Below are 26732 nucleotides of genomic sequence, written 5' to 3' on the forward strand. Positions count from 1 at the left end.
GAAGGCAGAAAGGTGCCTCCTAACTTAAGGGCGCAGGCGTGTGGGGACGCAGGCCCTCTGCGCGTCGGCAAGCAGAACCTGGGCCGAGTCCTAGGTGAAGGGCGGGTGGTGGACGCTAAGCCAATCAGAGCTCGTGGCGACAGGGCTCGGCCAATGAGAACAAGGGAAGCCTGGCGCACTTGGGGCGGGCCCGGGCGGTGAGGACCCGCCCCCTTGCAGCTCGGCGGCCAACGCCTTCGCCCCAGGCTGGCTGGAGCTGTGCAGGTTCACGGACTCGAGCGGGGGCGCCGTCGGAGCTGGCAGGTGGTGCCCTGTCACGCCAGCTTATTTCTCTACAGGCCTTGGCCTTGACAGGTGCCTGCCGTGGACGCATTCTGACCTGGGCCGTGTCTCTCTCTGGAGACTTCGCGCCTATGGTTGGGGACAGAGAGAGGTCGTTGCCTTGACGACAGCATGCGGCCCGCGGTCCTCCCAAGAGTGAGCTTGCGGCGGGCCCGGGTCCCTCTCTCCCCCTGCCTGCCTCACCTGGGACCCGTGCCTGTGACCGCAGAAGAAATCACGGCAGCCCTGGAATTGCTGGTTTGTTAGTCAGCGATGCGTTTCACCTCAAAATTGTTTCAAGTTGAAAACCTTTGGGTCTTTCCATGCGAAAGGATTTGAAGAAACAGTAAGTACAATTGTTTAAAAAGCTTCTATTACCTTTTTCTTTTGTCTATAAGAGATTTCAGTGTTTGAAATGAAATAAAAATTAGCATTGTCCAAGTATTTTATCTAAATTGTTGGTACTAGAACCGTATACTTACCTGGCAGGTGTCCAGAAATACCACGTTGCTAATGGGCCAGATTTCCTTGTAGTCTGTAATACCTTCAAGAGCAGAAGGCATGAAAAGTTATAGTTTATGAGTAACTATTTCAGGAAACGAGAGGCTTTGTAGGCCAGGATACTTTTAAGGTATTTGTGGACAGACAGTGCCACTTGAAAAAGCAGGTGTGTCCGGTAGGGTGTGTCCAAATGTGCAGTTGGTTGGAAGAATAAACCTGAAGTTGTCAACTTGCATCATGTCAGCTTGTGGTATGCTTCAGGATACCTTCGACGTGCCTAAAGTAAATTTTATTTTGCTCACTTTGCATTTTCAAATGTTGAGGATGCCAATTGCGAAATGTTTTTAAATGATCCAGGTTATACATTCTAGCTATTTTTGTCATTGGTATGATAAACCTAAAGCCTATAAAACATATTCTTTTAATGGAAGGGGAAAAATTAAGGAAAGGAGGGATAGAATTACATTGAGAATTTTTTTGGAATACATTTTGTTAAAAAATAGAGAAGTTAAAATGTCAAATGTATGGAAAGTTAGTGTCTGAGATACTGCTATATATATAGTTTGTAGAAGAATCTGCTATCAAAACTGGTAGTAAAATAATGAAATAATTTGCATTGGTATTGATTCATATTGTTTTCATCACTACCCCTCTCCCCCAAGATCAATCTTCTGGTTCTTTATGTATATCCACATTAAAAATATGTGTATAAGAAAATCTCAAATTATTAAATCTCAAGTGCCAAAAATGTATTGTGTGCTTGGATTATCATACTTTGCTAGAACAAAGAGGATATTTGTTTTGTCTTTGCCATCCCTGTACCATTAGTGAAGGAAGAAAAACATGACAATTCACAATCTGGGTAAGTTAATTTTAGATTGCCATAAGTACACAATATAATAGGTAAGAATTTTTTTCTTTCCAAAGTTTAAGAATGAGTTTTTTTATATTGTCAGGTTTTGAAAAAATTAACTATGAATCATCATTTGGATTTGTAGTTGTTAAAAAGACTTTGTTTTTTTCTCCCAACACCTTTGGATCCACACTGGGATTTAGAGCAGTATTTTTCATTCTTGGCTTCTGGAGTTTAATTTCAAAATCAGATTTTTAAAATAAAAGTAATTTTGTAGTTGTAATTTAGTAGCTTTAATATATCATAGCAATCAAACTTTATAATTAAAATCTACCTGTATTTGGACTGAAATTTTTTTCTATACCAAAACATGGGGAAGATCCATTGCTGGATCTTCATCAGTCATCAGTAAAACAAGAAAGATTGTATTAGGATTGCCTTTATTAAGAAAATGTCATATAAAAAAATTCTAAACACAAAATTCAAATTATCATACTCATAGTGTGTAATCATGAACAGGATTTTTAAAATACCTTTAATATATTTGGTAGTGCTAGTATTTCATATGAAAGATCTGCTTATATACTGATGTCATTGTTCTTATTTTGTATGTTCAATATGGTAATTAGTACTGTAAGAAAAGAAAAATATTTTATCAAAGATTCTTAGTGTTAATTTGGTTAGTGATCATTTTGTGATTACATATTTTTCCCAATTGAATAGAAAGTGCATAATATTTCCAACTTGAAATTGTCAATCTTTTAAACCTGCTATGAAAAAAAAATTTGATCTTCAGAAAAACCAAATTCAGTTGTGCCTTTTCCACCTGTGGGTAAAAAGGAATTGTAATTGTTACGTGTGATAGTTCAATTAAATTGCTTTATTAGCATTAAAAATATATTGAATTTCATTAACATGGCATTTAGTAATTTAAAATTAATGGCTTCAATTTCATTTGCCCTGTCTGTTATAAAATGTGTGTGAATATTTTGAAAAATATAGCTTAGGTGTGGAAACACTAAGAAATTGTGAGTTAACACAGGATAGCCATGAACAAAGTGACTGCTCTAAATATGGAAAACAATCAGGGAAGAATTATTAATAACTTGCTGGGAGGGTGGAGGAAATTATCAATAATATACTCAACATTGTTAACTCTATGTTTTGGTTTCCACAGCAAAAAAAGTTCCTGCTGGTTTTAAATTAAAATGGAAAAATATGAGAACCTAGGATTGGTTGGAGAAGGAAGTTATGGAATGGTGATGAAGTGTAGGAATAAAGATAGTGGAAGAATTGTGGCCATCAAGAAGTTCTTAGAAAGTGATGATGACAAAATGGTTAAAAAAATTGCAATGCGAGAAATCAAGTTACTAAAGGTAAGTAAATGCATATATTGGATTTAAAAATGAATTGTGTGTTTTTTTTTTTTTTTTTTTGAGACAGAGTCTCGCTCTGTTGCCCGGGCTAGAGTGAGTGCCGTGGCGTCAGCCTAGCTCACAGCAACCTCAAACTCCTGGGCTCAAGCGATCCTCCTGCCTCAGCCACCCGAGTAGCTGGGACTACAGGCATGTGCCACCATGCCCGGCTAATTTTTTCTATATATATTTTTAGTTTTCCATATAATTTCTTTGTATTTTTAGTAGAGACGGGGTTTCATTCTTGCTCATGCTGGTCTTGAACTCCTGAGCTCAAACAATCCTCCCACCTCGGCCTCCCAGAGTGCTAGGATTACAGGCGTGAGCCACCGAGCTCAGCTGATTTTTTTTTTTTTTTTTTCTTTTCAAGGTATGTCACCAACTTTGGAGAACTCTTGCTCTGCTAGCTTTGTAGCCACAGATGATCTTTTGTTGTCTTCCTATACTCCTATTTGATCTTGATTACATTTGGTAGTCTTATCTCATTTATTGTGGGTAGGGGTCATAGATTCCTCTTAGTATCATCAAAGATGGAGTTACATTTCTTTTTCTCATTGGCTTTATTGTGTTCTCTGACAGGAGAAAGGAGCAACTGTAATTTAAAAATCAGAATATACTCTTACATTTTACATTGTTTATGCATTTTATTTGTATGTTTTTCTTTTATTTTAAATTGTGACTAATTGCTAATAATTTGGTCTTGTAAAAACTATTTTGCATTTTTTATAATAGCAACTGAGGCATGAAAATTTGGTGAATCTGTTGGAAGTATGTAAGAAAAAAAAACGATGGTACCTCGTCTTTGAATTTGTTGATCACACAGTTCTTGATGACTTGGAGCTCTTTCCAAATGGACTAGACTACAAAGTAGTTCAAAAGTATTTGTTTCAGATTATTAATGGAATTGGATTCTGTCACAGTCACAATGTAAGTATTAGGTTTAAATAATTATTTTGCCAATCATTGACTATCCAGATACAGTCACTTAATCTAGTGAGACATTTGTTTAAAGTTTGAACCAGTATAAAATAAAATAATTGAAATGAACTATGCTATTCTGATACTGCCAATTTTCACATGTCATGATACATTTATTCTTTACCCCGAACATTTTATTGTGAAAATTTTAGGCCCTGCTGAAAAGTTGAACAGTACGCACAATGAACACCCATATACCCACTAACGGGTTTCTATGCTTATTATAATAACATTTTGCTATATTTGCTTTATCACGTATTTATTCACCCATTAATTTATCTGTTAATCTGTCTTATATTTATTTATACATTTGAAAGTAAGTTTCAGAAATCAGTACACTTCCACACTAAATACTTCATCTAATGTATATTATTATCTAGAGTTATTTATTTGCTTTTTTTAAGATAACATTTACTTAGTGAAGTGCATAAATTTTAAGTGAATTTTGACAAATGCATACACCTAAGGGTCTATACTTGTTAATTCATGTTTTCTTGCCTAGTTATGAAGTATGAAAGTATGAAAATCTTTATCCTATAGTTTATCACAATAATTTTATATTCTTTGAGTATCATATAAAAAGCACCTCCGTGAAAAATCAGACCTGTAGAGTATAAAATGAATAACTCAGCATGCAGATTCTGCCAGTTTTACAAAATACTTTAAATGATATTTTTGTGCGATTATAAAAGTAATAAATGCTAATGGTAGAAAATTTGAATGCTAAAGATAATTATAAAAAGAAGAAAAAAATCATTTTACATGCCTACCACTTAAACATTTGATATATTTCTTTTTTTTTTTTTTTTTGAGACAGAGTCTCACTCTGTTGCCCAGGCTAGAGTGAGTGCCGTGGCGTCAGCCTAGCTCACAGCAACCTCAAACTCCTGGGCTTAAGCGATCCTCCTGTCTCAGCCTCCCGAGTAGCTGGGACTACAGGCATGCGCCACTATGCCCGGCTAATTTTTTCTATATATATTTTTAGCTGTCCATATAATTTCTTTCTATTTTTAGTAGAGATGGGGTCTCGCTCTTGCTCAGGCTGGTCTCGAACTCCTGAGCTCAAACGATCCGCCCACCTCGGCCTCCCAGAGTGCTAGGATTACAGGCGTGAGCCACCGCGCCCGGCCTGATATATTTCTTTTCAATTTTCTTCTTCTTCTTCCTCTTCTTCTTCCTCCTCTTCCTCTTCTTCCTCTTCTTCTCTTTTTCTCTTCTTCTCTTCTTCTCTTCCTCCTCCTCTTTTTCCTTATCCTTCTTCTGCTCCTCCTCCTTCTCCTTTTCCTCCTCTTCTCCTCCTCCTCCTCCTCCTCCTCTTTTTCCTTATCCTTCTTCTTCTCCTCCTCCTTCTCCTTCTTCCTCCCCGTCCTTCTTTTCCTCTTCTTCTTCTTCACTGTTTTTATTTTTTTCACTGACTTTTAGTATATAGTTGAATTATGTTATGAAGTTCATATATACATAAAAAATAGAAAAATTTCTCAGTAGAGGGAGACATCTAATTTCTATTGGGAAAACACTTTCTGGCCCTTTTTAGGAGCCCTCCCAAGGTGGCCAAGCTCAGGAGACTGAATGCCAGTGTAGTAAGTTAGAAAGAGAGAGAGCTGTTACAAGGATAGATTACATGAAGTATAAGAACAATGTTGTGTGTGCAGGGAATCACACTAGTATGAGGTGTTAGTGAATCAGATACTTAATGGCATTAATTTAAAAGATACCAATTCATCCTTCTCATAAAAAGGATGATTTGTTCCCAATGGGCCTGTAATACTTGAAGTTAGCGGCTGAATGCCCCACATCCACCTCTACTCTAAGGAAAGGCCGGCCAGTAGAGCTGGTAAACAAAAAACTCATTGTTGCTCTCCCTTTTGAAGAGCATTTGAATATGTCTTGTGTACATCTGCTTCTGTGTCCCTTTAGTTTTATGCTTTCATGACTAACCTATCCATGTTTAATAACACATTCTACCTTTAAATATATGAATACATTCAGGCATGTTAGAGTCATGTGTTGCTGGCATGAGTGCCATTCGATCTTTAAAGTAGACGTTTTAATATTGAGTGGTTCCATGCATAGCTTCAGAGCATTCATGTATGTCTTTAAACTATGTAAAATATGAATTTTTATGGGGAGAGAACTGGTCTTGATCTAATATATGACCACTTACCTCCAGGGAGCTTTAATGTTGCCTGGTAATCATATTACTTTTTTCTAGTCCATTTACTCTCAAACTCTTCTAGATTATGATTTCATATCCTCTTTCTTCTCAAACCTCCAGTATATCTTCTCCAATCCTCATTCCCAGCCCTCCGTTAAGCAGAGATAATAATCGCACCTATCTCATAGGGTTATTGTGAGGATAAAATACAATGAAACATGTAAAACACTTAGAATAGTACCAGACACATAAGTGATCAGTGTTATCAATCATTACTATTATTATTAAAAGTATATTCTAAGGTTTTGTTTTCTGGGCAGTTAACATTTCTGTTCTTAAAGCAAACAGATAATTATGGTGGGGGAGGGAATAAACACACACACATATATGTATATATGCATGCATATGTACACACAAGGATGAAATGTCTGACTTCAAGAAAATGAAAACATTTATTCTTAAATACATTATTCATTTGTGTATGTATCTATATATGTAAGCACTTGAATTTAAAAAATTAAAAATAGGCTGGGTGCGGTGGGTCTCTCCTGTAATCCTAGCATTCTGGGAGGCCGAGGAGGGAGGATTGCTTGAGCTCAGGAGTTCAAGACCAGCCTGAGCAAGAGCAAAACCCCATCTCTACTAAAAATAGAAAAATTAGCCAGGCAGGCGTGGTGGCTGTTGTCCTAGCTACTTGAGAGGCGGAGGCAGGAAGATCGCTTGAGCCCGAGAGTTGGAGCTTGTGGTGAGCTACGATGACATCACTGCACTCTACCCAGGGACACCAAGTGACACTTTGTCTCAACAAAATAAATACATAAATAAATAAAAATAAAGAAGATGTTGGCCATAAACAAGCTAGATCAGAAAGAAGGACAGCAGGCAGGGAGGAAAACAGTGGGACAACTATGAGGTGATACGGGGCTAAACTAGGCTGGTGCTCAGAGGAATGAAAAGGAGATACACACTTTAGAAATACTTTACATCAAGAATCAATAGAACTTAGTGGTATCTCAGATATTTTATTTAAACTTGATAATCTAAAAGAATGGTAGTTCCATTTTCAAACATAGAAAAGTCTAGAAAAAGTTAGTTTTGATGGAATAATTAGTTTAGTTTTATCCATATAGACTTTTGAGTGGAATGCTGAACACCCAAGCAGAGGGATTCATCAGGCACTTAGAAGTGTAAAGAGGACACAAAAAGGTCAGTGGTTAAGATTTCTGAAGGACAGACTCTAGAAGAAGAAAACAGGATGCTGGGATAGTGACAATATTAAAAATTCTGGGCTGCGAGTGATCTTTCTGCCTCAGCCTCCCCGGTAGCTGGGACTTACAGGCGCACGCCACAATGCCGGCTGGGTTTTGTTGTTTTGTGTATTTTTTTTTATTTTTTATTCTGTGGAGACGGGGTCTCACTGTGCTCAGGCTGCTGTCGAACCCTTGAGCTGCAGCGATCCTCCTGCCTCAGCCTCCCAGAGAGCTAGGATTACAGGCGTGAGCCACCGCGCCCAGCCCAACATCTTTAAATACCATGTTGGTCATGTCACCTCCATGAATTCCTAGGGTCTCAGTACAAGCTCTCATCCCAAGTAGACACAGCCTACTTCCCAGGCTGATGGTAGAGGTATCCCTTCTCCCCCTCACACAACCTCTACGCTAGAAAAAAACATTTCCCCATAGTCTCTTGATCTATTCCAATCTCCACTGTTGCTCTCTTTATCACATTCACTTGGATTGCCCTTCCATTTCTACATTTATCCAGATCATGCTTAGTATTAATAACCTATCTTAGAGCCTACTTCTTTCACAAAAATTTTCCTTGACCACCCCCAGCTTTAATGACAGCTTTACTCTCTTAGTCTTGAGAGCATTCATTAACCAAACTGTTGATTTGGTAATTAATAATATATATTTTATCTAATATCTTTGATTGTTTAAATAGAATTTCCAGCATAAATGCCCTTTCTTGCCCAACTAGGTCCAAGGTCCTTTAAAGCCAGGAACAACTTTTATGTGCTTTTATTTCTTTATAGGAACAAAAAACAGTGTCCTGCCCATGGCAGGTGCCAAAAAAAAAAAATAATTAATTTTGTTTAACGTCTGTCATGCTCTGCTTTTTCTAGATCATACACAGAGATATAAAGCCAGAGAATATATTAGTCTCCCAGTCTGGTGTTGTCAAGTTATGTGATTTTGGATTTGCACGAACACTGGCAGCTCCTGGGGAGGTTTACACTGATTATGTGGCCACCCGATGGTACAGAGCTCCAGAACTATTGGTTGGTGATGTCAAGTATGGCAAGTAAGACCTTAGTGATGGGAGGGGGCAGATTCTAACTCTCTTTGCTTGATAAAATGGAATACGTCTATAATAACATAAATGGTCCCTCTAACACTGAAAGGAGGGTTTGAGTTTAGAGAACTTTGTAACTTGTAATCATTTTTGGTGCTTCCCCTTTTAAACATTCTTGTGAAACAAGTTGGAGTGGGTGTACTTATTTTAAAGGTGGGAAAATTAAGTTGAATAAGTGGTCTGTTTTATACGGTGGGTAGGAAGTAGATATCTTTTATCTTATCTTTATTTTATCTTGTAAAGAGAGGTTAACATTGATTGGATAAGTCTGACGCTGTTGGAATGAGGCAAGGTGGAGCAGGCAAGGGTGGGGGCAAAAATATAATTAAGTGAAACATTTATAAAACATAAATCATCTTATAAGTGAATTCTTCAAAGAAGAAAAGATTCTAACTTTTACTGCTTTTGATAGAAATCTTTAAAATATTTTCTACAGTTCCTCTGTTTCAGAGTACATTAAACATCATTTATTATTTTATTACTTTGAGTTCTCATTTTACTAAAATGATATAATTTTTGTGCCATTTTTTATAATTCAGCAACGACCGTACACAATTTCAAGGTAGTTGTCCCTATACTAATGAGGCATATATATTCTTCTTTGTGACTAATTTTTAAGATAGTTTTAAAATTTCCTCCAATCAGCTTTCAGTTCTCCTCCTTGTTACTGTATTTGTTCTGTGCAACCATTGTTACTGTATTTGTTCTGAACAACCACTTCCTTTTTCTGGTATGCTTTTTTCAGTGTACCATGGTATAGCATAGGCTAATCAACCTTGTCAGAATTACATGTAAACAATGAATAGTCTCTGAGTGGAGCCTGAGAGTCTTATTTCCAGACTAAAGTACACGTAATAACTATTATGGCTTTTCAGAAGGCTTTCCTTTTTATGTCACATGATTGAAGTTTCTGGAAATCTCACTTATGTAAAATTGGGAGTTAGACTTTTAAATTTATAGGGAAATGTCTTTTTATGGGTAATTTAAAAGGCTTAGTTCAGATCAAATATCCCTTATCCAAAATGCTTGGGACCAGAAGTGCTGAGGATTTTGGATTTTTTCAGATTTTGAATATTTGCATTATACTGGTTGAGCATCTCAAATCCCAAAATTTGAGCATTCCAAATCTGAAAGTTTGAGCATTATGTCAGTGCTCAAAAAGTTTTGTTTCAGATTTCAGATTTCAGATTTGGGATGCTCAATCTGTACTATACTGTGGTTCTCAGTACCAAGAATACCAAATAGTAACATGCAGAACAGATATAGTCACAGTAAACATATTATGATACCAGATTTTACAACACATTGTTTTCTTTCAGGGCTGTTGATGTGTGGGCCATTGGTTGTTTGGTAACTGAAATGCTCATGGGGGAACCCCTGTTTCCTGGAGATTCTGATATTGATCAGCTATATCATATTATGATGTGTTTAGGTAAGATTATACATCAGCATTTTAAATTTTAGAGTTTTTTCCCCAGTGTGTTTGTGATTTTTGAAGCTGTTGGTGTAATTAAAGATGATATATGTTTTAAGTAAAGATAGCAGCAAATAGGAAAACTTCATCTTCATCTATCTGTCTATATTTATATAATTTTTCCCCCCTCAGTCTGGCTTTGGTCTATCTGGACATATGTTCTTAATCACACACACATCCCCCTCCCTGTCAACAGAGAAAATAAGAGTAGAGGTTGTGCATTTCTCTGCACTTTTACATTCAGTTAATTATATGTAGAGAAGATGCAATGATCATTTATTATTTTGGGGTCAGTAAGCATTTGGTATAATGTGACTACTACCCTAATTTTCACATTCGAGATGAGAGGCACAGAGACTTCCAAGGTAGTTTGATCTCTCCTCATATTTGACTTTTGTTGTTATTGCTTTGGACATAATTTCAAAGCTAGAGTATCAAAGTCTTACATTTCTTGAAATATCAACTTCATGTTTGAAGATAGAACTTGGAAGATGGAAATAATGGGAAAACACTTGGGGATAATTTAATTATTTGATTTGAACTTTTCAGGTTAGAAATTCAGTAAACAATACAATGGCAGAATTTTCATATATATATTTTATATTAAATTAGGTATTTAAGTTGAGAAAAAAAGATAAAGTGCTCAAATCTGACCTTAGATATAGGCACAAAATCAGTTGACCAAAAATTAAATTCTTAAAAGGTGGAACTAATTTATCTAGATTAGATTTTGCTGACATAAGTGTTAATAGTATCATTGCTTTGGCCAGCACTTTACATTTTATTATTAGAAATGAAGTGCTGGTACTTATATCTGGAAAGGTATAAAATGTTCTTCACCTGTCCTTTTCCTATGCTCCCTCACTTTAATTCTAATTGTAGTGGCATATGAACTTTTTAGTTTTTAATTTTTTTTTGGCTTCAGTGATGAATTTTACTAAATTGATGACAAATCATAAGAATTTTACAAAAACTCTTTCAAAATACAGAAAAGAAAAGGAAACATTTTTATCTCATTTTATAAGACCGGAATTACAGTGATATCCAAATCAGAGAAAAGTATTCCAAGAAATGAAAACTAACTTTAAATGCAAATGTAACAAAATATTAGCAATCATATTTATAAATATATATTTAAAGGACCACACATCATGATCAACTGGGGTTTATCTCAGGAATGAAACGTTTATGTGATGTTTGAAGATCAATTCAAATCGCTATACTGACTACAAAACAAAAAAAATGTGATCATCTCAGGATATATAGACAAAAAGCTTAGCAGTAGCCTATGAACTTTTTAATGAGTATATTGAGATAGCAATGCTACTTTCCTTGAGTTGACTTATGTCAAAGCCACTGTAAAGGCTGCTGTGTGCCATCACAAGAGCACTGTGTTTGGTAGATTTTGCATACTGAGAAAGCCCTGAACTCCGTAAGCTGTGTTCCACTATTTCCTCTACTATGCGCCCCCTGTCTCTTCACTACTTCTTTCATGTTCTATAATGACAGAGATGTGCGCTGCTTTCACTTCCAGGTAATCTAATTCCAAGACATCAGGAGCTGTTCTATAAAAATCCTGTGTTTGCTGGAGTAAGATTGCCTGAAATCAAGGAAACAGAACCTCTTGAAAGACGCTATCCTAAGCTCTCTGATGTGGTGATAGATTTAGCAAAGGTAATCATAATTTTTCTTTACACTTTCTGACAGGAATTTATGCATTATGGAGACTTGGTTTTCTCTTTTTTCTTGTCTAGTCGATCTTTTAGGTCAACAATTCCTTGTAACGATTTTGATTTTTGTACATTTAGAAAGAATTTAAATAATTTGGCGGGGATAACTTCAGAGATAAAGGCTTGAAAATTTTACCTGTTTTAAAACTCATTAAGAAACCATTTAGTATTACCCAGCATGTTTTAAGTGTGAAAACATCATCTAAAACATACAAAAACCATGTAAAGACATTGTATGTTTTTAATGTTTAACATTTAAACGCAAGCCTTGTGTGAGTGGAAAAGAGAAGAAAAGTAGGATAAGAAGATAAAAAGAAAGATGGAGAAGTAGGAAAATGTTAATGTGTAGGTGGGACATACAATCATGACCTGTATAGTATTGTCAGAGGGGCTTCTGCTTAGCCCCTGGATTTGCTGAAGCTAATTTATAAATTAGCAATGCATTTGTTTTGTATTTGAGAAAAATATTAGGGAGATTCTCACTGGATCAAGTTGTCTCTGAAAGTTGACCTTTTGGAATTATTAGCTCAAAAAGTTCTCATTATCAGCTGGGTGTGGTGTGGTATATGCCTATAGTCCCAGCTAATCGGGAGGCTGAGGCAGAAGGATAGCTTGAAGCCAGGAGTTCGAGGCTGTAGCGCACTATAATTGTACCTATGGATAGCCACTGCGCTCCAGCCTGGGCAACATAGTGAGAATTCCATCACTTGAAAAAATAAAAAGTTCTCATTAATTAGGATTGTCCAGGGTATTGATAAAATAAGTACCTCTAAAACATCAGGATCATATGACATTTACCCAAGGTGTCTTTTTTTTTTTGCTTTTTAATTCTTTAACTCATTTTTTAAAAGTTTAGTAAACTTATAACTAATTATAACAAGTTGTTAGGATAATATATTTCCAGTTTTCTGCATAATCTTCTAACAGATAAAAATATTTTTTATTGAGACCAGCTTTATGATCTGTCTGTAAAGACATTTAAAGGGAATAAGGTAAAACTATTTTCCAACTTGTATTCCTTAAGTAGAATCATATAATTTTTTAAACATTTTATTATAGAAAATTTCAAACATAGAAAAATAGAAATGATAGTAGTATAATGAACTCTCATGTACTCATCATCCAGTTTCCAGAACTATCAACCTTTTGATAATCTTGTTTAATATATCCATACTCCCTTCAACTTTTTTTCGAGTACTTTGAAGCAAATCCTAGACATTTATTATTTCACTTATAAATAGTAAATTATTCACAGAGCTTTCTTATTTATTTAAAGCTACTAATTGAGTCCTTTCTATTTTTACTGGCATTGAGGACTTTCAATGAATCAGAAAAAGACCTTGCATTAAAATAAAATCATCTATGTAAAGCATCTAGCACAGTAATAAGCACAGAGTAGGTCCTTTCCCTTCCGGTCTGTAATAGCTTTAAGTTTTAAAAATTCCCAATAATTCCTTAATGTCATAAAATATCTAATCAGTTTACAAAGTTTCATTGATTTTCATATAATTTCTTTTTATAGTTTGAATTAGGATCCACATGAAGTCTATAGATTGCAGTTGGTTGATGTATCTTTTGAAACAATTTATAAGCTCCTTTTCATCTGTTTTTTTTGTTGTTGTTGTTTAATCTTTGCAATTTATTTGCTGAAGAAACTAGGTTGTTTGTCTCTTAGAATTTTCCACATAATGGAGTATATGTGTTCTTCTCTATCTTGTATTTCCTATAAACTCATAGTAGAGCTAGAGCTTGATCAGAATCAGGTTGATTTTTTGATAACAGCACTTCATAGGAGGTTTGTATATTTCCATCTAGAGACAGTGAATATCTAGTGGACTTTGTTTTCTGATATTAGCAATCATGATATGGTCATTGTCTAGATTTGTACTTTATTCTTTATCTTTGATTATAGATGTTTTATTGGCTATAAAGAATAATTTTCTATTTTTCTATATTTATAAATTTAAGTGTAAGCAGTTTTTTCTTTGATATGAACTGTACGTGTTCTTGAATTTCAGAAATGCTTACATACTGACCCAGACAAAAGGCCCTTCTGTGCTGAGCTCCTACACCATGATTTTTTTCAAATGGATGGATTTGCTGAGAGGTATAATACTGACACATGTCATTTTTCATGTCATACCAACCTAGGGTTAAAGAAAGGTTTCCACAATCATAACAAACTGTACTTCTGTTATTTCTGTTCTCACCTACTTCGCAAAATCTCAAATATCTACCACCGTACTTCCATCTGCCCTTAGCAATTATTCAATTCCTAGGGGTTTTCTCCTACATTTACTACACTAGCGCTCTTAGTTTTCATGAAGCAGTCATTTCATGCTTTTCTGTCTATCTCCTTGTGGTGACATCTACTATTCAGGTCATTGATTTCTATGTCGCTACCAACTGTGTGATGCCATCGTCTTGGGTGCTGATGCAATTATAAAGTTGCCATCTCCTGTTGCTGCCAAACACACCACACCAGGTCCTATGATACTGCTGACACTGCTGATGTGCTGGAGACCTGGATGTGCCAGACCTGTGGGTGCCAGAGCTGCTGGCATGATCTTTTATGCTGCTCAGCTGCTGGCATCAGTGCAGCTGACAAAACAAAAAATAGTACGATGAGTGGCAGTGACACATAGCTTAATAAAACATAGCTAGATTCTCATATTTGCTTCTGCATTCAATTTGTTGTGATACGTTGTTTTGGCTGAAGTATGTGAAAAAACTCTGGCCTCACACACAAATATGTACTTGGAAAACAAAATAATATTTTAATAGCCTTTTTAGATAAATTGTGGCTATTCTGCTTTGATTCTATACCAAAACACTGACGCTATACCAAAACTTGACAGTGGTAGTTTTCTAAAAGTTGCATTGTGAAATCTGAAACCTTATCGATGAAATTTTCTTCCTCTGTTACATTAAAATCAATTTGTCTGTCTTGCTCCTTAAATGGACCTTTTACCCATGCATGCTTTTGTAACATCATGCTTTAGGCTTTTGGAAAATATTGATTTGCTAAGTTATGCAGATCTTAAAAATGGTGACATATTTCATTATACCGTGTCGAAAAGTTACATTCTATCTTATCAGAAAAGTCTGTAAGTATTGGGAAACTGCTAAGCTCATACTTTAACAGAATTCTAACTTTCACATAAAAGTTTGAATTTTATCATTCACATAAATATTATCAGTTGTTTTCCTTGAAGTGACAAGCTTACTTTGTTTATCTATTAACGAAAATGTCTGCCGAATTCTCTAAATCTGAATAACCATAATTTTTCTGTCAGGCTTTCTTTCAAGTAAATGTTATCCCTTGAAAAAAGTGTCTAGTTTAGTTTGTTTCTCAGTCATACACGTGCTTTTCTTAAGACAAACGTTGTGCTTTGGTGTATAACAGAGATGCTTTATGCATATTCCCATTTTGTCGCACAGAATATGAAGAAACATAGGTTCAAGGGTTTAGATTTAATAGAATTAATACATAAAAAAAGTGCTTCACCAGGGATATTCTTAAGTGAAACTGCCTTTTTTTTAAATAGAAAATATGTGGCTATGAAAAAAACAGTGACTGCCTATACATTTTGGTGCCACTTCTCTGATTCTTGGTAAGGCGCCAACAGTTTTATCCACCATTGCTTTTGTACCAACAGTGCAAATGGTGAAAAAGACATCTTCATATTAAAGTAAAAATAGCTTTGACCTTGTATACCTCCTGAAAGGTCTCAGGGAATCCCCAAATATCTACAGACCACCCTTTCGGAATTGATGATCTAGGCCATAATTTTTCTCATTTTCAATAACATAGTCTACTCTAACACTCAATTTTTAAAAAATGAATATCTTGGAAATAAAACTTTTTTCTAGGTTTATCTGTTTCATACAATTTTATTGACAAATGTATTTTTATGTAGGTTTTCTCAGGAACTACAGTTAAAAGTACAGAAAGATGCCAGAAATGTTTCTTTATCTAAAAAATCCCAAAACAGAAAGAAGGAAAAGGAAAAGGATGATTCCTTAGATGAAGAAAGAAGAACACTTGTAGTACAGGTAAATTTTCATGTTTAAATTTTAAATTCAATATACTTCTTTTTTCTTTTCTTTTTTTTTTTGTTTGAGAAAAAATGAAGATTTTAAATAGAGTTTACTGAGTGGTGGACAAGTTAACTTTTAGCTTAGTTGTAAAAATGTATCTTCTCAATAGATATTACCTGTTTAACAACTGAACATATCACATCTTGAGTGCCTATTGTGTACCACACTGTGCAATAATGCTTTTTAGGAAGTCACACTCATCCAAGAACACCTAGACATGTGTGTGCATGTGTACATACACACAGACATACGGTACAAACACCACCCCACACTTTTCTTCCTTAAATGGTATGAGTGAAAAATATTGTTTTTAAAATTTTATATAAATTAGAGCTTTTTAAAATTGAGATTTGGATATTTAGTTTATGTTTGCTTTTCCTGGTAAATTTTCCAGGAGCTCTTCTTGATAAGATAATTCAAATACACCACCAACCCAGTCCAATTAAGTGAACCAAAAGAAGAAAAAGTTCTCAATTTTGTGTTCTCTGACTCTGAATATATAAGAACAAAAGTGGCATTCTTGATTGATTCCTCTTCCATGATTTTTTCCACTGATATGTGTGTGTGTATGTGAGAGTTGGTGTAATTGCATTTTCATTCTTTTGTTATTTTCCCTGTAACTGTTTGAATAAGAATCTGGGTTTAATTTTAATCCCATAGGTAGAATAAAGAAAATGGGAAGGCTGGGCATGGTGGCTCACACCGGTATTCCCAGCATTTTGGGAGGTAGAGTTGAGAGAATCATTTGAGGCCAGGGGTCATGACCAGCCTGAGCAACACAGTAAGACCCCATGTCTACAAAAAATAGGAAAAATTAGCCAGGTGTAGAGGTGCTTACCTATAGTCTCAGTTGCTTGGGAGGCTGAGGCAGGAGGATCACTTGAGCCCAGGAGTTTGAGGCTACAGTGAGCTATGATGAGGCCACTGCACTTTAGCCTGGGTGACAGAGTAAGACCTTGTCTCAAAAAAAAATGTGCAGGGCACAAAAGGTGATACCTATGAAATTCACTAGTTGACAAGTACTTATAGGAAGGGATGATTTTTTTATTCTCAGGTCACTAACCTTATTAAATATTTTTATTAATGGTCAGGATACCAATGCTGATCCTAAAATTAAGGATTATAAAGTATTTAAGACAAAAGGGCCAAAAATTGATGGACAAAAAGTTGAAAAAGGCAGTAGAACTTCAAATGCCAGCTGTCTCCATGACAATGGGGCAAGCTATGTGAAAACAGTGCCTTCCACAAGCCTCAGAGACTGCAGCAACGTCAACGTGGATCACACGAGGAATCCAGGCACGGCAATTCCCCCACTTGCGCACAACCTTTCTGCAGTTGTTCCCGGTATTAATTCCGGAATGGGGACTATATCAGCAGTTCAGAGTTACAGGTATGAATTAAGAAAGTAAGATCCAAAAATTGTTTAAGGTTATATCTGCAAATTCCAAATGTTTGTCAATTCATCCACATTGTTTTACTCTGAGAATTCTAGATGCTATTCTTGTCAGGTAGCTGTTTCAAAAGACTGTTTGGCTGTGTGATGAAAACTGTTAGCATTTGATCAAAAAAATTCACCTGAGTCCTAAGAAAGTAGGGTTGTATTGTTTAAAGGGAAGAGAAGCTACAGCTATTTAGTCTAGTAATGTAAAATGAGGTTGTCATCTCTTTTATTATCTCTTTTATTAAGAGATAATTGGTTTTGGGCATCTGCTGCTGCATGGTGTGGCAGTGAGCATTTAGTGGTACAAAGAAGCCCCTTTTGGGAATTTTGCTGAAAAGAAGGTAATTTATTTGGTAGAGGTTGGAGGCTGGTGGGAGGCATGAGGGTAGTGATAAAGGATAGACTGTCTCACCGATTTATGTGCATTGTATATTTGAGAATAGGCATTAAATTCTGATTAAATCACATGTCACTTGGTGCTGTGTCATTTGGTTTTGTGCTTGAAAAAATAATTATTATTGATTCTAACTTACAAATTTTTTTTTGTTACAGAGTGGATGAGAAAACTAAGAAGTATTGTATTCCATTCATTAAACAGAATAAACATTCCCCATCAGGCATTTGTAATATTAATGTGAACACATCAGTAAGTAAACTGTTCTCAGTGATGAAAGAACAAATACTATTTGGTTCTAGACTGAAAATTTAAATAAGTTTTATGTCTGAAAATTTAAATACATTATACATATTTGCAATGACATCTGTCTTATTTTTTTAGTAACATAGTAAATTTTCTTAACCTGATGCTTGCTGATCAGTTCTTTTTTAGAATAGATGAGAAGATAAATTGTCTTATTATATCACCCATACCAGATTTTTGGTGAAAGTATTTTATCTATTTATTTAACAAATATTTATTGATCATCCATTATGTGTGAGACACTGGAGATGAAAAAGTCAATTTTTCTCTTCAGGTACTTCATAGTCTAGTAGAGGATCAACAAATCAAAACTTAGTATCAGATCATAATAGTAAAAGCATGTACAAGGTTCAGAGATAGCATAGGAAGGAGTATTGTTCTTAACATGGCCTCCAGAAAGTTAAGTCAAACCATCATCATTCTCTTTAAAATCCTCCAAAGGTCAAAGTCCATGTTGGACCTATAAGTTCCTTCATGATTCACTCCCTCCACCCCCATCCCCTCTCCAGCTACTCTCTTTCTTGATCAATCTGTTTCAACCACATTGATTTCCTTGTTATTCTTGGAACATGGTTAGACATACTCCCACCTTTCAGCTTTTTTGTACTTGCTATTTCCTTTGCTGTAGAACATTCTTCCCTCATGTAACCCAATGGATTTGCTTTTTCTCTTCTTTAGCTCACATGAAACCTTATTGTTAGGTCTTCCCTAATATTGTAAACTCATTTTCTCTCCCTTTACTCTCTATGGCCTCTCCTTGATTGTTTTTTTTCCATTGCACCTGACATCCTCTATATATTCTTATTTATATGTTGTCTGTCCCCCCACCCCCACATCAGAATGTGAGCTTCCAAGGCAGGGATTTGTGCTTTGCTTGTTTTCCTCACTGCTCTACTCCAACACCTACAACAGCGTTTAGCATACCGAAGCTGCTTAAGAAATGTGGTAAATGAATAAATGCTTTTCACAAGAAAGGGAGGTATAGATACACTTCCAAAAGAGTATTTTTTTTTTCCTGACAAATTTCTCTTCTTTAACTCTCTGATTATCCTCAGCTAAAAAATACAGCCTTTTCTTCTCTCATGATTTGGACATTGCACTTGTTTTTCTTTTGATTATTCTTAGTTTATAATGTCTGTGGCTATAGCACTTTCCTTTTTGGTACACCCTACAGATTTCTTTGTGGATGTTTGTGTTTTAAAATCTGGTCTGCTTTGGAAATTATTTTAATTAGCAAGGCTTTTCAGAATAGCTGGTTCAATACCATTTTGCTGGAATCGATATCAGCCTGCTTTCAGCAATTGCATAATCAATGCTGGTTGATCGTTTTGGATCCTATTTCTATTTATTCTTCTTTGGAAGAAGTAATCAAGAAAGGAGGTAAAGATTAATGGGGACAAGACCCACTGGAGTCTTTCATTAATGAAAATGAACACAGGCAGAGCTAAGCCTTCTAGGTTGGAGATCAATACTTCTCTCTGATGTCTTATGCCCCAATTTTGAGATGTGAATGTATTATTATAAACATATGTGTTTTATTTACCACTCTTTGAATGTATAAATCTGATAGTTTGAGCTCATTTTTAAATTTTATTTTTTGTAATTGCAGATAGTTTTTTGACCTAATTATTTTATTTTATAGCTGATTTGAACCAAGAGCCTTTAGCACTTGTTCTATTAAGAGTAAGCAGAAACATCCAAAATAAAGAAACTCAAAAGCTCAAGTCATCAAGGAACCTCAGTGGCTTAATGTTGTCATTATGCCTGTGATTATGTGTGTTATACATTATATATGTGTTTGTGTGCATTCATCATACATATGTGGGTTTTTTTTTCTTTTTTTAGCAAATCACATAAGTAAATGGGTTTTTTTTTTTTTTTTTTTTAGCAAATCATGTAATCTCTCTCTGTGTCACTTGTTTTGAAAATGTGGAAAAGAATGTAGGGGTTCTGTGATTCTCAAATGAAAATATTTGGAAAAGTGTTAAATTCATAAAGATGTAGAATTGAAGTGCTACTGCTATTCTTTGCTTTATTATTTTTTCTGACTTAATGCACTGTGAAGTAATAGCATTAGGAAAGCTTAGGAAAATAATTGAAGTTGTAATTCTTTACTTAATAAACTGTATTCCTAGGAAGATATTATTATGTGCTAACTCTGAGGAGCAATACAAGGACAAATATTGAAAAACGAGTAACAAAATTATATTGGAAAATTAAAAAACAAGCTGGGAGAAGATATGATATATATGTGAAGATAAACTGTCTAAAATTAACATAGACAACAGCAACTATTTGCTTAAAAGCCTAGGAAGTGTTGTAAGGCCTGTGCTCGCTGGCCTGAAGGACCAGGGCATTGATAGTCATCTTTTCACCTTTTACTCCTTGCCAAGACTTACACTGATGATTGGCAGAAAGAGAAGGAGAAATTCATAGCAATCAAGTTATCCACTTGTTAGTAATTTAATAAATTTAATGAGGAAGAGGTTTGAAATAATTGGATGAAATTGTTTTCTGTGTTATTAATGTCCTTTAAATTTTTTATTATTCTCTATACCTTCAATTTTACAAGTTTTAGGACATGAACATAGGAATTACAGAAGAGGGAAAGCCTAGCTAACTTTGAAGCTAATTCATTTGTGTTAATCATTCTGATGATATTAGGTCTCCAGTGAAAAGAGCCTCCTTCAGGCAAATAAGAAAAGAAGAGAATACTCCAAGACAGATGTCCGTTTGCCTGAACTAAACTATAATCATCTCCCCGAACTAAGAGCCTTGGAAGGCATAGGTATGTTTATGATGTTTTTACTTTTTATAGCTTTTTTTTTGTTCATCCGTTTACCTGTTTTTATAGCCCTTTTGTTTAAAATGTATGTTAAATAAACCAACAAAATATTAAAAATAAAATTCATACTAGCTTTACATTTTAAGTATGTAAATAATGTACATAGCTGGTTCAGTACCATTTTGATATCAGCCTGCTTTCAGGCATTGCATAATCAATGCTGGCTGATCATTTTAGATCGTATTTCTATTTATTCTTCTTTGGAAGAAGTAATCAAGAAAGGAGGTAAATGTTAGTAGGGACAAGACCCATTGGAGTTTTTCTTTAATGAAAATTAATGCAGGTAGAGCTAAGCTTAGAGACTTTCTTCAACTTCTAGGTTGAAGATAGAGACCTCTCTCTGATGTTTACATACGTATAATAGCTACATACGTATTTATATGTATATATAATAAGTACATACTGAGGGGTAGACATAGGATGTGAAAAACTAATAAAATGTCTAACATTTTTACTGTGTTTATGGTCATTTTCACATAGCTCGAAATCCCAGGCTAGTAAAGAAAGAGAACAAAATTCTTTCAGAATCTCGAATTCCTTCTCTGGCTGCTATTGACTTGCACACCCCCAGTATTGCATTACATCAGGTATAGAAACACCTTTGTATGTTGGGTGGAACTCGGGTCTCTCTTATATTTACTGTTACAATATTTTTGTGTCTAGGCATAGTTTTCTTTGAGTTTATCCTGTTTGGGGTTTGCCAAGCTTCTTGAACCTGTAAACTTATATCTTTTACCAAATTTGGGGAGTTTTTGGTTATTATTCTTCAAATATTTTTTTTCTGCCACAATCTATTTTTCCTCTCCTTCTGAGATTCTAATGACACATATGTTAGACCTTTTGGTATTTTCTCACAGGTTCCTGAGACTTTGTTTACTTTTTAAAAATCTTTTTCTTTCTCTTCTTCAGGTTGAGGGCAATTTCTATTTTTCTTTTCTTTCTTTCTTTCTTTTTTTTTTTTTTTTTTTGAGACATGATCTCTCTTTGTCACCCAGGCTGGCTGGAGTGCAGTGGTATAACCAGCTCACTGCGACCTTGAAAGTTTTGGGCGTAAGCAATCCTCCTGCCTCAGCCTCCCAAGTAGGTAGGACTACAAACATGTGCCACCACATCTGGCTAAGAGTTTGTATTGGTCTATCTTCAAGTTCTCCGACTTTTTACTTTACCATCTCCATTCTGCTATTAAGCACATCCAGTGAGAGTTTTTAAAATTTCAGATACTGTATTTTTTAGTCCTAAAATATCCATTTGGTTCTTTGCTTCTATTTTTTTGCTAAGAATTCCTGTCCCTAGCTGGGAACAGTGGCTCATGCCTGTAATCCCAATGCTTTGGGAGGCTGAGGTGGGAGGATCACTTGAGGCCAGGAGTTCAAGACCAGCCTGGTCAACATGGTAAGACCCCTGTCTCTACAAAATAATAATAATAAAAAATTAGCCAGGCGTGGTGGTGTGTGCCTTTAGTCTGAGCTACTTGGTAAGCTAAGGCAGGAGGATCACCTGAGGCCAGGAGGCTGCAGTGAGCTATGATTGCAGCACTACACTGCTACACTGTAGCCTGGGGGACAGAATGAGACCCTGTCTCTAAAAAAAGAAAGAAAGAATTCCTGTCCCTTCATTCATTTCAAGCATGTTTCCCCTTACTTCATGTAGCATAGTTATAATGGCTGCTTTAAGGTCTTTATATGATGGTTCCAACAGGTTTTTATTTTTGTATTTTTGTAATAAGTAGAAGAGATGGGTCGTAGTGGGCTTACACTGCCGTGGCAGATCAGAAGTATCTTTTAATGTGTATAAACTAAGAGATCAAAGAATAATATCCCCTCACTTCATTCTTTTCCATGTAAGCAACTTGAGCTATGAATAGTTAATTCTAAACATCTGATATTTGAACAACTGTAATTGGAATTTTGGGGAAGTGGAACTTTTACAACACTAAGAACTTATGATGCTTTATTATTAATTTATAGGTATCAGGAGCTCCCCTGTCAGATGATTCGGAGCCTGATTTGCCTCGAATGGAGCACCAGCACTGAGGATCCTTTTGGTTCTGAACTGGGTAGGTCTGATTTCCCATATTTAAAGCGTGCAACCTTTCATGGGAAATATTTTGTGGCTTGTGTTGAAGACCATATTTTTCAGCTGAAATATTCTCTGGTGATTGATTCCATGACAACTCCCGATAGAGAACGAGTTGTGCCACTTAGAAAACTGGAAGTAGTATTTTTCTCTGGGATGAAATCTCTTTTCGTAGAGCTTACATCTCTTAAAGTAATCTCTGGTGTGTTATTGGATATAGTAATGTGAATTTAGGATGACAAGTGCTCAAGAAAGATACATACTTCTTTCCCTTATCAGTCATTTGTCCCGTGGGCTTATAAAGCAAGATAGATAAAGGATTATAGTCATGCTTCACCTAACATTCTGAGAAATGCATCCATAGGGAATTTCATCATGGTGCAAACATCATAGTGTACTCACACAAACCTAGATGGCACAGCCTACTACACACCCAGGCTACGTGGTCTACCCTATTGCTCCTAGGCTACAAACCTGTACAGTATGTTACTGTACTGACTACTGTAGGCACTTATAACACAATGGTAAGTATTTGTGCTTCTAAACATATCTAGACATAGAAAAGGTAATGCATTGTGCTATGATGTTACAACAGCTATGATGTCACTAGGCCACAGGAATTTTTCAGCTCCATGATAGTCTAACGGGACCATTGACTGTCGTATATGTTGTCCGTCATTAACTGAAATGTCATTATGTGGTGCATGACTGTTCCCAGTAAAGAGGGATCAGTACTATACCAAATAATTGCCTTCCTTTTAAATATAACTTTTTGGTATTAAAAAAAAACAAAACACAAAAATCTGACCTTTGTGAGAGATAATTTGCTACTTGCTCAAGCTGGTCATTCAATGTTTAATATCTCATTACCTCTATGTAAAATATGATGGTAATAGAGCCCCACATTCTCATAAGCATATTATTGAAATTAATTTTACAAAGCATCTGTGACAACGAAGATGAATTTACTGTGAAGCAAACAAAGCTTAAGTTTTGTTTTTTGTTTTTTTTTTTTTTGTTGAGACAGAGTCTCACTTTGTTGCCCAGGCTAGAGTGAGTGCCGTGGCGTCAGCTTAGCTCACAGCAACCTCAGACTCCTGGGCTTAAGCGATCCTACTGCCTCAGCCTCCCGAGTAGCTGGGACTACAGGCATGCGCCACTATGCCCGGCTAATTTTTTCTATATAGATTTTTAGTTGTCCATATAATGTCTTTCTATTTTTAGTAGAGACGGGGTCTTGCTCAGGCTGGTCTCGAACTCCTGACCTTGAGCAATCCACCCGCCTCGGCCTCCCAGAGTGCTAGGATTACAGGCGTGAGCCACCGCGCCCGGCCTTAAGTTTTAATTTTTCATTTGCTCAGGCACTTCTAAGGCCCTGGGAGAGGTTTTGCAATGCATTTGTTTGAGTTAATTCATGTGAACTATGAATAGCTAATTCATATAAACTGTATAAAATGTAGGCTCTACAAACCTTGGATCTGTTTTGTCAAAATTAGTCATTATTTGCATAAAAAGAGACAGAGTGCTACACATGGTAGTTTTGATTGGTAATTATCCTAAAGATTGTTTTTAAAATCTTATTTTTGATACATCTAAGCTAGGTTTTCTCAGACTATATAGTATCTACTGATATCATCAATATATACAATGTGAGAAAGCAAGTGAGATAGAAATCAATTTTTATAAGTATTTTATGTAAAATATTTGGTGGTATATTCTCCTGTGCTTTTAGATGCTGCTCTAGCATTTGAGATGACATCCTCTTGCAACAAGAATGCTGGTATCCCAGGAGGAGAGATTTGAGGTTCTGACTGTTTCCTTCTGAACTACCTGGGTTCTCTGAGAAAGGCCTTGCAGAGGAAGGAAAGACAAAGACTTCCAAATATGAAGATTGACAAAGTGCCCCCCCCCCCCAGCTGTTATCCTGTCGCCTTTCAAGTCCACTGATGCGATTTCAAGATATATCTGATGAAAGAATAGTGTTATAGTTCTTGTCACATGAATGTGCATTTACTGTTAGTAGATTGTATATTTAAAGTTAAAGATTAAAAGTATGTAAAAAAGAGAGAGAGAAACATTATAAAAGGTCATGTATTCATGCACTGAATTTGTATGTTATCTGTATAAATGTGTACATTTAGGAGTGGGTTCAGTGGGGTAGGTGATAAAAACTAGGATCAGTTGAAGCAAATGACAAAAATGAGGATCAGCAAGAGAAAATGTTTCCTTTACCCTAACTTAACTATAAAAACACACTTAAAAATCTTGCTTGTTTCTAGGCATTAAGGGGATATGTAACTGCTGTCCATGGATAGATGTATATCCTTGGTTTCTGTGATTATTGTTGATGTTTGATCAGTGTATTATGGGAATCTGGCCTCTCTGCTGATCTTCTAAGAATCACACTAATGCAAATCTAGCCGTAAAACCTTTTATTTCTAATGACTTAGTACAACTCTGGCAATGGATAGTTCTCTGTTTTGTAAGATTCTGGTGCTAATGTTCTTGTGTGAAGGGACATAATTGGAACAAGAGTGGAGAAGGAGATTTTGTAGGTATATTGTGGAGTTGAGTACTGTGATTCTCATTGAAAAAAGAGGTATCCAAACAAAATTAGTTAATGGAAAGCAGGTTTACCTACTAATCAGGACTGATTACTCTTCTGTGGTTCCAATTGCTATTGAACCACCCACCTGAAGAGACTTTGGGGAGGGAATGTTCATTATTAGGGACTCCACTCTTGTCCACTGGTAGTTTAAAGTTGATATTAGACAGAACCCAGAGCAATTCTTGTCTCCTTGTTACCTCAAACACTTAGGCCTTCCCAAAAACTTTTCACTAAGGTGCAAAGTCATTTATTCACATTCCATACATCTTTTCTAATGCATAGGTCCAAAACTTTTTAAGTGGGAGGGATAAACCAGTTTGGCTCCATTGGAATCTGGGTTTTCAGCCATGCTCTGCATTTATCGTTTTAGAGGATGGTTGTTAAGGGAACCAGAATTTGGGTTTTTTTGCTCTAACCAATTAATAGCGTGTTTTTTTTCCCCCCAAAGCCATTGACTAGAACTTAGCCCAAGAATTTAACTAGAACTTTTCTGTATTACTCTGAGCTTAGTATTGAAATTCTGACCTTAGACACTGAGCCTCAAAAGAGTAGGACATTCAGGAGGAGGCAAATAAGGGGTTTCAATGGACAAGTCCATAGTTGGTGGTTAAATTAAAATTTGGTCTTAATTTAAAAGCTCTAGGTTTCACCTCTGAGCAGAGGTTTCACAAGGTTAGTATGGCTGACATGCTGGAAAAAATTAGTGAATTGGCATTAATAGGCTTCACATTAAAATGTTATTATTTTGTTTTTACTTTAAAGAATATTTCCAATAGACTCTGCACCGTGGAAAGCAGATAATACTTAAAGTCAAATGGCACTCTAGCTCATTTAAATGCTATTTTTATTTAAGACCAGTGTGAAAATATCAGCTCAATGTTTGAGGTCCTAGGATTAATTACTTTCAAATTTCTGTACTGGCTGTTGGTATCTTTTGCCTCTTAAAACACCTTGTGAGCTTTAGAATTAAGGAACGAAAAATTATTTATTAGTAGTTTGAGACTTGAGGATCATATCTGGTTAGAACCTTGGCAGAACTACCAGAAAAAGATTTTGCAAATTGGGACTGAAGATACTGAACCAAAATAATCCTTTTTTTTTTTCAGTTTAAGGTTAGTCCGTCTTTACAAGGATACGATTTAGTCACATACTAATAGGGAATATGTGTGTGCACAGTGG

At 35.7% G+C, this 26732-nt stretch overlaps 1 protein-coding gene across 1 annotated transcript; it reads left to right on the top strand.

Annotated features, from left to right (window-relative positions):
- Window positions 1-622: 622 nt before the first annotated feature.
- On the top strand, window positions 623-24880 carry CDKL2 (cyclin dependent kinase like 2). The gene is made up of 12 exons (XM_069457821.1): window positions 623-667; window positions 2853-3051; window positions 3823-4017; window positions 8349-8527; window positions 9898-10010; window positions 11587-11726; window positions 13801-13889; window positions 15703-15838; window positions 16975-17273; window positions 17877-17970; window positions 22837-22925; window positions 24678-24880. Exons 2-11 carry the CDS (start codon window positions 2884-2886, stop codon window positions 22900-22902), a joined length of 1479 nt encoding a protein of 492 aa, XP_069313922.1. The 5' UTR covers window positions 623-667; window positions 2853-2883; the 3' UTR covers window positions 22903-22925; window positions 24678-24880.
- Window positions 24881-26732: the final 1852 nt, after the last annotated feature.

The sequence above is a fragment of the Eulemur rufifrons genome, chromosome 24 (genome assembly GCF_041146395.1).
Source record: "Eulemur rufifrons isolate Redbay chromosome 24, OSU_ERuf_1, whole genome shotgun sequence".
NCBI classification, from domain to species: Eukaryota; Metazoa; Chordata; class Mammalia; order Primates; family Lemuridae; genus Eulemur; species Eulemur rufifrons.

Coding starts and splice junctions, on each gene's coding strand:
- CDKL2 (XM_069457821.1), top strand. CDS start 2,884: ATGGAAAAATATGAGAACCTAGGATTGGTTGGAGAAGGAAGTTATGGA. Junction 4,018..8,348: donor GATTCTGTCACAGTCACAAT/GTAAGTATTAGG, acceptor TGCTTTTTCTAG/ATCATACACAGAGATATAAA. Junction 10,011..11,586: donor TCATATTATGATGTGTTTAG/GTAAGATTATAC, acceptor TTTCACTTCCAG/GTAATCTAATTCCAAGACAT.